General features: G+C 42.9%; 1 protein-coding gene across 1 annotated transcript; it reads right to left on the bottom strand.

The window, feature by feature from the left end:
- Window positions 1–3,359: 3,359 nt before the first annotated feature.
- Window positions 3,360–12,605, bottom strand: LOC311237349 (HMG domain-containing protein 3-like). The gene is made up of 11 exons (XM_084325170.1): window positions 12,336–12,605; window positions 7,024–7,324; window positions 6,787–6,926; window positions 6,487–6,691; window positions 6,172–6,276; window positions 5,886–6,076; window positions 5,621–5,762; window positions 4,832–5,476; window positions 4,601–4,690; window positions 4,403–4,467; window positions 3,360–4,186 (listed from the first exon to the last, which is right to left on the bottom strand). The coding sequence occupies exons 1-10, from the start codon at window positions 12,351–12,353 to the stop codon at window positions 4,445–4,447; spliced, it is 1,860 nt and encodes a 619-aa protein (XP_084181296.1). The 5' UTR covers window positions 12,354–12,605; the 3' UTR covers window positions 3,360–4,186; window positions 4,403–4,444.
- Between the last annotated feature and the right edge of the window lie 166 nt (window positions 12,606–12,771).

Here is a 12,771-nt window from a genome sequence, read left to right as displayed (position 1 = left end):
AAATAAAATTTATAATTTTAACTTACCAAATACATATACATAATAGTCTACCACCACAGACATAAATAAATGTTTTATTTAGTCTACCACCACAGACATAAATAAATGTTTTATTTAGTCTACCACCACAGACATAAATACATGTTTTATTTAGTCTACCACCACAGACATTAGTACATGGTTTATATATAGTCTACCACCACAGTTAGACATTAGTACATGGTTTATATATAGTCTACCACAGTCATCTGCAGGGGGATATACGTGGGGGAAATGGTCAACTGTGTGTGACCAGGGCCCTGAGCTGGACTAAGATTTGAAAGGTTTTTTACTAAATGGTGTGTATGAGTCACAGCTGGGGGGAGGGGGGTTCTTGCTACGCCTGACATTTGTATTCATCCCATGTCTGGTGTCATCAGTATGTATATAAGACTAAAGACTGATACTGGGCCAGATACCTATTAGGAGTCAAATATTCCGATTTCGATATATCGGCCGGTATTATTCATATATACTGCATTGTTCCATTGCATGTTATATTCTATATTGTATTCTAAATAGCTTAATCTTCACTAATGATGGTAATCCGTAGGTATATAAAAAATAAACATGAGTGAAGTCACCGACAAACCGTCTGGTGTCCTCCATCAACTTTAAATCATGTATTCTCTAGTAGTCTACTCTTATCAAGAGTATTATGACAAGAGTTATGTCTAAACCCTACCCCCCTCCCCCCTCCCAGTGAGCTGTGGTGTTCCACAAGGAAGCATACTAGGACCGCTACTGTTCCTAATTTATGCAAATGACATGTCGTCAGCTTGTGACTGCAACTTGTTCCTGTTCGCGGATGACTAAGCCCTGCTGGTCTCTCTGACAAGAACAAGTTGCAGGTTGAAAAAACCCTCAGCTCGGAACTCTGCAAAATCTGCACCTGGCTCGCTGATAACAAACTATCATTACACATGGGCAAAACAGAGTCCATTCTCTTCGGTTCAAATAACAAACTCAGCAAGGCTGACGGCTTCTCAGTTACAGTGGGTGACAATATTGTCACAAGGAAAGATGAAATTACATACCTGGGTTCCATCCTAGAGGCAAATCTTTCCTGTGACAAAATGGCAACCAATGTAATCAAGAAAGTCAACCAACGGACAAGATTCTTGTACCGGATCTCCTCTCTGGTAAACAAGAATACCCTGAAGACTCTGGCAGGAGCACTCATTCAAGGGCACTACGACTATTCTTGCATCTCATGGTACCAAAGCACCTCAAAGGCGCTAAAAACAAAATTACAAACATCACAAAACAAACTGGTCAGACTACTGCTTGACCTTACTCCTAGAACCCACCTCACCCCTGCCTACTTTGACAACCTAGGATGGCTTAGAGTAGACGACAGAGTACAGCAACTTGCAATGGGCCTGGTCGCGTGTATGCCTTCTACAACAGAACTGCGTTTCCGCGTTCAAGTTTTGCGCTCTGATTGGCCAGGTCATGTGACATGTGCACCAATCATGGGACAGCAAGTTCTACGCCTATTTCCGGGTCTAACAGCCTGCAAACTACCTGGCGTTCTATCGCCATGCTCTAAGACAAACTCTAACCTTAACCAACTTCGAAAGAGTGCCTAAGCTTAACCGTCGGAATCAGGGCAGGCGTTCTATCGCCATGCTCTAAGACAAACTCTAACCTTAACCAACTTCGAAAGAGCGCCTAAGCTTAACCAGTGTAGAAACTTGCGGTCCCACGATTGGGCGTACATGTCACATGACCAGAAATGACCTGGCCAATCAGAGACGCGGAAACGCAGTTCTGTTGTAGAAGGCATTCAGACGGCCAGGTCTACAAGATACACTACACGACTAAGGTACCCATGTACATGTCAAAATACTTCCCAAAGGTCAGTGAATACCACGACCACAACACCAGAGGGAGCTCCACAAATCATGTTAAACCCAGATTCGGCTCAAACAAGGGACTAAACACATTTCGCAATTATGCCACATCAATGTGGAACGCCCTACCCACAGCTGTAAAGGAATGTGAATCACTACCCACTTTTAAAACCACTCTCAAGGAGCACCTATGGGAGACTGCAATTCGAAACTGGCCCCTGTAAATGTCCTAACCCAACCCCCTCCAGTGTACAGTAAAAGACCTAACCCAAGAATACACGAGACCCTCCTCTTGGGACCAAGTAAGGATTCGTCGATAATCCAATGTACAGTTACCCCCCACCCCGCCTACCCATCCCCCACCCCACCCACCCAATCACCTCCAATGTACAGTCCCCCCCCCCCCCCCCACCGCCTCCAATGTACAGTTTCTTCGTCAAATGTATATACTCTCTTTTTTAGACTCTTTTTGTATCACAAACAGTACTGTATTTGTAAATCTGGTATGTCATAAATGTATAGATGTAGCAGTAGGCTACTGTCTATCTGTATGTCATATGTTATGATGAATTGAAAATGGGAGACCCTGATGTAAAGATGTAAAGTCTTTCTCTGGTCTGCATCCCCTTAACAATTGTGTATTGTGCTGTACTGTATTGTACCCATTCTGCAATCTGTTAATAACATTTTCAATCAATCAATCAAACCATCGAGGGAGAGAGAGCTAGTGCTGTCAATAGGGGGTATCTGCAGAGCCGCAGAGCCAGGCTGGACGGGTTGGAGGCGGTCTGGACAAGTATAAGTGGTCTGGACGCGTGAATATTGCGGATGGGGGGGGGGGGTTTGTCTCGTTTACATAGATGTAACATCTAGACATGTAATAATAGAGTAAACTTGTACCCATACAGTGTTACATCTAGACATACCAGATCTAGTAATAATAGAGTAAACTTAACTTTCGTCTCAGTAACAATGTTCATAAAGTGTTGAGTGCTACAGTGTAGGTTAGTTTATTAGGACAAGTGCATGACAGTAAGGTTAGTTAGGGTTAGATTTTTTTTATTTAGATAAATGGTTGAAGTAGTGAGTCTTTAGTCGACGGCGAAAGATTAGACTGGATTGGGCTGTCCTAACTGGGGTGGGTAGTTCATTCCACCATTGTGGGGCAAGGACTAAGAATAGGCGACTTCTCTTTGATGACCCTCCCGGAGCTTGGATAGGAGTAGGAATAAACTGTACATATACAGCACTGTTTGAACCTGGCACACAACATACTTCACATGTCATTTTTCTTTTTGTGGAGACGAAGATGATGAGTACCGGTCTTCTCCTCAGACATTAAATCAGTTTTTCAATACAAGTACGACTCAAGACACAGAACATTAGTATGCAAAATAAAAAATGAACACAGATTTTGAGTGTGAATGAAAACTTTATTGCAACAAGATTGCAGAATGGGTACAATACAGTACGGCTCAATACACACAATTGTTAAGGGGATGCAGACCAGAGAGAGAAGTTTTGTCTTGTCTTCTCGTACTGAAAACGTGACTGTTAGCACAGAGACGGCTGCAGTTACACACAGGGCCATTTTTGTTTCGTTTTCAGGGTCAGTTTCGCTTTTCAGAACGCAACGTAATGGCAGGCAAGTTGCCCAGTCCACACGAGCGCTGGATTTAATATAACCATGATTGTATGTGCGCAGTTGCACTGTTCGGCCACACACAACCGGGGATTTGCTACACTGCAACCCCGGTCTTTGAAAACCGGAGTCCAGGGTGAAGTTTTGCGGTTTTGTGTGGGCATAGCAACCAAGGTTCCCAGTGTTTACAGCAGAGCTGTCGCAATTATTTCCCATGTTCACGGCAGACTGTAAAAAAACAATAGCAAGTTAGCAACCGAGCGCGGGGTAGAGAGATTAGTGTCTCGTTTACATCAGGGTCATATCGACCCTGTACCCGTTGCTCTTGAAGGGCTATTAGACAAGTACAGTACAATGAGAGAGGTAGTGCGACCTTCCACACGTGGGGGGGGGGGCATAACGACTAACAGTGGGATGGGAGAAAAATCGGAAAAAGGAGGGGGGAAAAGATAATAAAAAAAAAACTCTAATGATCGCGGAGGAGGAGGCTCTTGTAGGGGATTCGGTAGTTGATGGGGAGCCAGTGGAGTTTTTGCAGGGTGGGGGTGATGTGCTGCCAGGGTTTGGTGTGCGTGAGGACCCTTGCAGCCGAGTTCAGCGCTGCTTCTTCCTTTCACGGTCGATTCTGTCATCGAATGCCTCCCGCTCACTAATATGAAAAAGCATAACATATAGAAAATGTAAAAAAGGTTGACAATGCAATATTCTGGTAATTCTACACTGTACCACTATACATAGTTAGGTCTAATAGCGATATGACCAGGACAACACATACTGTGACAATAAATTCAAAACAAGACATTTAAAAGAGAAAATGTTTCAGATAATAAAAACGAATCTGATGATTAGGATAATGTTGGCATGCCTTTTGTCGACATCTGGGGTCCAGAAGATTTCTTCAGCCCTCTTACAGTGGCCTCTTATAGTGGCCTGTCATGGAGAGAAGATTACAGTTTACCCCATGAGACAGAAAATCATGCGTGGTTTCAGTCAATAGGCGGCTAAACTTGAATTTAAGACATTTTAAGACTTTCTAAGGACCCAGGCATGCAATTCCACTTACTTGTCATTGCTGGGGGCAGACCTGAACCCGCTTCAGGGAGCACACCTTGAGCTGCTTCCAGTGATGGATCAAGGACTGCTTCCTGTGACACTGTAAGCAGATGACAAACACAGCTTAGTAAGGAACAGTGAACTTGATGAATGAAGACATTTATACATTATTTCCTAGATCAATTAAAAACAGGATTAATGCATTAAATATCTTTAATGCAAGTGCAAGTAGAAAATGTACCCAATACAGCCTGGTGGTAGCTGTTTATTGCCACCGCTGTCGTCCCAAATAACTTTTTGATGTTGTCCATTCGCTTCTTGTTTTTGTTGTTGTTGAAGTGTTCTAGGATGTTTCTCATCAGGAACAGATGGGTCGATGGTAGTTGCTGCGTTAAAAAGTAATTGTTCTTTCTCATTTGTGCAAACAGTTGTTCTGCAACTTGACTGTTTACATGTCCTGCAGTTTGAGGGACTAGACCAAGTTTGCGGAGAGCATCACGGTCATCCTTGGTGTTATCCTCATGAAATTTGTCGTACAGAACATAATGTTCTGCAGAGCCCGTGATAGGATGGCCATTGGTGTCTGGGACCGGTTTTCTTTCATCGAGCCATGGCAGGGACACATGGAGTTTTCCTCCTTTGGCCAAATTGATATTTTCCAGGGTGGGGTCTGCCAACCGACCTTCAAACGGGCTGAAAAGCATCCTGATTGGGTCCCTTAAATTACAATGTACTGCCAGCCCACGTGCAAAATCGTAGATGCTGATATTTGGCACATGCTTCCATGATAGGAGGAGATCAGCATAGTCGCGAGGGCTCTCCGCTCTCAAATTGCATTTGATGCTGTATACAATGCCACAGGGACACATTACTACAGCCCATCCACCTGAAATGAAAGAAAATCAAACACTTATGTGATCACATCAGTTAGTCTTAGACAAAGTTAAATTATGCCCTTCGCATATCTTTTCTGGATACACATTTTAAATAACCAGAGGCAACACTAAAGCAGCACTGTAATGTATCGTACCCGAGGCAGCCCAAATCTTCTCAAAGATTTTATCATAAGTGTGCCTCGACTTCATTTCGGTAGATAGTCTCAGAAGGAGGTCAGTGCGTGACCCAGAGGAATCCAATTTACATTCTTTACACAGCTTCCGTATCACAGAAACCTAAGACATGAAAAATGTATAAGAAATAGCCAGTGTTTTAAGTTGTAAAATGTTAATCAATGCACAGAAATAAATCTTCATTAGGCTAATACTATATAGTTTACACTTAAAAAGAATATCAACCTTCTGCTTGTAGAGCTCGTTTCTGAGCCTGTCTTCCGAGACTGTGATTTCCTGCCCCTCTGCTTGTTTTTGAGGACGGACTTTCTCAAATTCAGTGTTGATTACTTTGTTGGACCGGCGGGTATTTTTGCCTATCCATGGTGCCCAAAAGTGATAGCTGGGGGGAACTGCAAATGGGTTGTTTTTTTGACCTTTGCAATGAAAAGAAAATAATAATGTCACATCAGGAATAGAAGTTGCTTAACAAATTGATAAAAGGAGATGTCGACTAAGCGCTGCGAGTTACCCGTTACAAAACCACGACCAATCATATCCATAGACAGTGTCTTCCAGAAGTGTTCCACGTCCACCTCTCCACTGAAATCATCTGGAGGTCGTTTGAGGTCACTTACTAAGAAAAACAAGGAACATTTACACGCAAAAGCATATTCTCCAAGTCATACGATTAGGAACATCCAAGTAAGAGATAGTGCACAGCGGTTATCAGTGAAAATTATGTCTCTAAATGTCCATTACAAGGTCACAGGAGAGAAAATCGTGTTCATTGACCGAGACTGAATTGAGTATTCAACCAAGTCAAGTAATATATGAATATTCTTACTGGATAAATGGAACACTCCTTTCTTGTGGAGGTCCATCACCACCACCGGAGGGTTATCACCACAGGTTACACAAGAGTATGAATACTCATGTTCTGTAAGAGCCTCAAAGTGAAGGTAGGCATTGAGAACTGTTTTTGCAGGGGGGAATTGTACCCCAGTAGTGAGTTCCAGGGACTCTACTACTCTGCTGACTGCAGTGTGGACCTATGGGAGAAACAGTTATGGAAGCAAAATTAGTGCAATGATTAAGTTTTAATTTCCATGTACATTTAATAAGTTGTTGAGCCACAGTTTCTAACCTGTAACATATTCCTCAAGTAAAGGCACAAGGGTAGATCAAGGAGAACACTGTCGTTGAAGTTGTGTAGACCATCTTTCCATTCCTGGTAACGGTAATGCATTCTACATTGTTTGCAGTATTTGTAGTAGGTGGCAACATCTAGAGATGGAAATATGCAGCATTACACTTGATACAGTACTTTCTCACATGGTTGATTTAATTAACACTGTACATTTCAATATCATAATCAAAATACCTTGAATAATTTTGGTGCTAGTCAGGATTTTGGCCTTTGTAGTAATAAGGACAGGATCCGAGAGGGGCACATTGTCTGGGCATCGCTGGCACATCATCTCCTCAGGAACTAGGCATGGTGGATAAACAGTTTCCACTGAAGGAAGCCTCAAGTTTTCTGGGAGCACAGCGGGGATCATCTTTTTTTCCTGCATGTACTCAACCATGCTCTGCAGTTTGTCTTTCGGTGGATAGTACATGTCACAATCACCTTCATTCTGTGATGCATGTGGTGACTGGCCTCTTCGTATCGTTATGTGGTCCTGGAAAAAATAGAATATAATTACTTTCAAAATATGAATAAAAGGTTGTGCCTCTAATCACCACATCACTTGCCCACTTGGAGATGGCTTACTACTTACTATACCATGTACTTGCAAGTTTATATTTAGCAGAGAGAGCAGAGAGAGAAAGAGAGAGCCAGTTAGCTAATTAAATTCGATTGCACAGGTGGTCTGTGGTGGCCTTGATAAGCAACACACCCAATGTCCAAAATAGGTACTTACATTTTTACATATTTAGTAAAGATAGCAGTCCTATACACACCATGCACTTGCAAGTTTATATTTAGTAAAGATAGCAGTCTTACTACACCATGTACTTGCACATTTATATTTAGTAAAGATAGCAGAGAGAGCAGAGAGAGCCAGTTAGCTAATTAAATTCGATTGCACAGGTGGTCTGTGGTGGCCTTGATAAGCAACACACCCAATGTCCAAAATAGGTACTTACATTTTTACATATTTAGTAAAGATAGCAGTCCTATACACACCATGCACTGGCAAGTTTATATTTAGTAAAGATAGCAGTTTCGATTGATTGATTGAAAAGTTTATTAACAGATTGCAGAATGGGTACAGTACAGTACAGCTCAGTACATACAATTGTTAAGGGGATGCAGACCAGAGAAAGACTTTCGTCGTGTTTACATCAGGGTCCCCCATTTTCAATTCATCATAACATATATGACATACATGACATACAGATAGACAGTACTGCTACATCTATACATTTATGACATATCAGATTTGCAAATACAGTACTGTTTGTGATACAAAAGTGTCCAGAAAAAGAGTGTATATACATTTGGCGTAGAAACTGTACATTGGAGGAGGGTGGGTGAGGGCTGTACATTGGAGGTGGGGGGGGTTGGGTAGGGGACACATACACATTTTACACTGTACATTGGAATACTGTGACAAAGCCTTACTTGGTCATTTTACTGTACAACTAGGTTAGGACATTTGTAGGGGCCAGTTTCGAATTGCAGTCTCACGTAGGTGTTTTTTTGAGAGTGTTTTTGAAAGTGGGTAGTGATTCACATTCCTTTACAGCTTTAGGTAGGTCGTTCCACATTGGTGTGGCATAATTGCGAAACGTGTTTAGTCCCTTGTTTGAGCCGAATCTGGGTTTTACATGAATGAATGAATGAATGAAAACTTTATTAACAGATTGCAGAATGGGTACAGTGCAGTACAGCTCAATACATACAATTGTTAAGGGGATGCAGACCAGAGAAAGACTTTCGTCTTGTTTCCACCAGGGTCCCCCATTTCCAATTCATCGTAACATATATGACATACATGACATACAGATAGACAGTACTGCTACATCTATACATTTATGACATACCAGATTTGCAATTACAGTACTGTATTTGTGATACAAAAAGAGTCCAGAAAGAAAAGAGTATATACATTAGGCGTAGAAACTGTACATTGGATTGGGTAGGTGGGGGTGGGACTGTACATTGGAGGTGGTTGGGGGGGGGGGGGGGTAGGAGTGGGGGGGGGGGGGGGGTGTTGGCGGGGGTTGTGTTCGGACATTTACAGGGACCAGTTTCGAGTTGCAGTCTCCCTTAGGTGTTTTTTGAGAGTGTTTTTGAAAGTGGGTAGTGATTCACATTCCTTTACATGATTTGTGGAGCTCCCTCTGGTGTTGTGATCGTGGTATTCACTGACCTTTGGGAAGTATTTTGACATGTACATGGGTACCTTGGTCGCGTAGTGTATCTTGTAGACCAGGCACATTGCAAGTTGCTGTACTCTGTCGTCTGATTGATTGATTGATTGAAAACTTTATTAACAGATTGCAGAATGGGTACAATACAGTACAGCTCAATACACACAATTGTTAAGGGGATGCAGACCAGAGAAAGACTTTCGTCTTGTTTCCACCAGGGTCCCCCATTTTCAATTCATCAGGACATATATGACATACATGACATACAGATAGTCAGTACTGCTACATCTATACATTTATGACATACCAGATTTGCAAATACAGTACTGTTTGTGATACAGAAGGAGTCAAGAAAAGGGAGTATATACATTTGACGTAGAAACTGTACATTGGAGGAGGTTGGGTGGGGGGGGTTGGGTACACTGGGATATTGACAACCATACTGGGTAATTTACATTGGAGGTGGTTGGGGGGGGGGGGGGGGGCACACTGTATAGACAAGCAAAACTGTACATTGAGGGGGGGGAGACTCTGTACAAACAAACAAAATTGTACATTGGACTATTGACAAAACCATACTAGGTAAATGACTGTACATTGGAGGGGGTTGGGTTAGGATATTTACAGGGGCCAGTGTTGAATTGCAGTCTCCCGTAGGTGTCTCTTGAGAGAGGTTTTGAAAGTGGGTAGTGATCCACATTCCTTTACAGCTTTGGGTAGGGCGTTCCACATTGATGTGGCATAATTGCGAAACGTGTTTAGTCCCTTATTTGAGCCGAATCTGGGTTTAACATGATTTGTGGAGCTCCCTCTGGTGTTGTGATCGTGGTATTCACTGACCTTTGGGAAGTATTTTGCCATGTACATGGGTACCTTGGTCGTGTAGTGTATCTTGTAGACCAGGCCCATTGCAAGTTGCTGTACTCTGTCATCTACTCTAAGCCATCCTAGGTTGTCAAAGTGGGCAGGGGTGAGGTGGGTTCTAGGAGTAAGGTCAAGCAGTAGTCTGACCAGTTTGTTTTGAGATGTTTGTAATTTTGTTTTTAGCGCCTTTGAGGTGCTTTGGTACCATGAGGTGCAAGCATAGTCGTAGTACCCCTGAATGAGTGCTCCTGCCAGAGTCTTCAGGGTATTCTTGTTTACCAGAGAGGAGATCCGGTACAAGAATCGAGTTCGTTGGTTGACTTTTTTTTATTACATTGGATGCCATTTTGTCACAGGAGAGATTAGCCTCTAGGATGGAACCCAGGTAGGTAATTTCATCTTTCCTTGTGACAATATTGTCACCCACTGTAACTGAGAAGCCGTCGGTCTTGCTGAGTTTGTTATTTGAACCGAAGAGAATGGACTCTGTTTTGCCCATGTGTAATGATAGTTTGTTATCAGCAAGCCATATGCAGATTCTGCCTAGTTCCGAGCTGAGGGTTTTTTCAACCTGTAACTTGTTCTTGTCAGAGACCAGCAGGGCTGAGTCGTCCGCAAACAGGAACAAGTTGCAGTCACAAGCTGACGACATGTCATTTGCATAAATTAGGAACAGTAGAGGTCCTAGTATGCTTCCTTGTGGAACACCACAGCTCACTGTGAGAGGGGGGGATAGGGTACCGTTTACCTCCACCATCTGTTCCCTCCCCTCAAGGTAGGATTGCATCCAGCTCACTGATAGACTATCAAAACCAATTGCTTTTAGCTTGTCAATCAGAATGGAGTGATTGACCGTGTCAAAGGCCTTTTGTAGGTCCAGCATGACCATGCCGCAGTATTTGCCTGCGTCCACCTCTTGTTTGATGTGGTCATTCAAATAGAGAAGGCATGTGTCAGTGGAGTGGGATGTTCTGAAGCCAGATTGGAATTCGTAGATTAGATTTTTTTCCGCTAGGTACTTTTCGACCTGTTCGTAGACTATTTTTTCCATGACTTTCGAGATGGAGGTGAGAATAGAAACAGGGCGGTAGTTGCCTGGGTCTAATTTGCTGCCCTTTTTGTGCAGAGGGGTCACCCTAGCAATTTTGAAGTCCTTGGGGACGTGTCCCTGTTTTATGGAGAGGTTTATTATGTGTGTGATGATTGGGGTGATGGCGGCTGCGGAGTCTCTGAGGAATTTGGAGGGGATGTTGTCATGGCCAGTGGCCTTGTTAGGTTGGAGGGCGCTCAGTTTATTGAGTACCTCATCTGTTGTTACCATTTCCAGCTTGAAGTCGTCCTTGCGGACCCCTAGGTTTTTGTAGTAAGCTACTATGTGTTCTACCCCATAAAGCCCTGAGTGGGAGGGTAGTTTGTTTACCAGTGTTGTGGCTATGTTTGTGAAGAAAATGTTTAAGTAATTGGCTACATCCAGCTTGTCTGTGATGAGCGTGTTGTCCGTTTTTATGTTTATGTTTGAGAATCTGGTTTTAAGTTTTTTACTGCATCCTAGTTGATTATTGAGTAATTTCCAAAGTTCACGTGGTTTGTTTTTGTTTTCCTCAGTTTTGTCATTGATGAAATTCTTTTTTGCAGTTTTGATCATGGAGTTTACGTCGTTTCTTAGTCTGTTTCTTTCTAGTTTGAGTTCAGTCACGTGGGCTTGGAGTTCACTGCTCGTGCTTTTAGTAAGCTTTGACTGACTTTTACGAAACTCAGAGCATTTTTTGTCTCTGGTTTTCATAGCGGCCAGTATTTCGGAGTGCATCCACGGCTCAGCGCGATTTTTTACCCTGGTGGTTCTTAGGGGGGCCATGTCGTTTAGTATTGTTGAGAATTTGGTTTTGAAACCAAGCCATGTTTCTTCAACCAGTGTACCATTGAGTTTGCCATCCTAGGTTGGCAAAGTGGGCAGGGGTGAGGTGGGTTCTAGGAGTCAGGTCAAGCAGTAGTCTTGACTAGCTTGTTTTGAGATGTTTGTAATTTTGTTTTTAGCGCCTTTGAGGTGCTTTGGTACCATGAGGTGCAAGCATAGTCGTAGTACCCTTGAATGAGTGCTCCTGCCAGAGTCTTCAGGGTATTCTTGTTTACCAGAGAGGAGATCCGGTACAAGAATCGCGTCCGTTGGTTGACTTTTTTTATTACATTGGATGCCATTTTGTCACAGGAAAGATTAGCCTCTAGGATGGAACCCAGTCCTATACACACCATGCACTTGCAAGTTTATATTTAGTAAAGATAGCAGTCCTACTACACCATGTACTTGCACGTTTATATTTAGTAAAGATAGCGGAGAGAGCAGAGAGAGAAAGAGAGAGCCAGTTAGCTAATTAAATTCGATTGCACAGGTGGTCTGTGGTGGCCTTGATAAGCAAACCTAATGTCCAAAATAGCGAAATAGGTACTTACATTTTTACTGAAAGACATCTTGTTCTGCCTGCGCAGTGCGCGCACACCACACTGTGAAAGAGTTCGTCTTCTTCTTCTTCTTGTTGTGATGTGAGAAAGAGTTAGAAAAAAATGGACTCTTTATACTCTCACGTGCTCCAGTCCACACGCATGCGCATACACATGCAGTATCATAACTACATCTTTGATGTTTATAGCAAACCAACCCGTTTGTAAATCCGTCAATATTTCAGCGAGTTATGAGTATTTTGGGCTGTGCAGCTCACTCACTCTCACTCAAGGCTGACCTGCGCACGATGGCGGCGGTACAGTGACGCTGGTGACTCCGCCTTAAGCTATCTAGTGTTCTATAGATATCTATGCTTAAACCCGCCTCCAAGCAGCAGCGTCACTGGAGTGTCGCCAGACAGAACAGAAGTACAGAACAGAACAGAGT

Source organism: Notolepis coatsorum (assembly GCF_963971535.1).
Source record: "Notolepis coatsorum genome assembly, chromosome: 11".
Classification (NCBI taxonomy): Eukaryota; Metazoa; Chordata; class Actinopteri; order Aulopiformes; family Paralepididae; genus Notolepis; species Notolepis coatsorum.
This window is presented reverse-complemented; position numbering and strand designations above follow the sequence as displayed.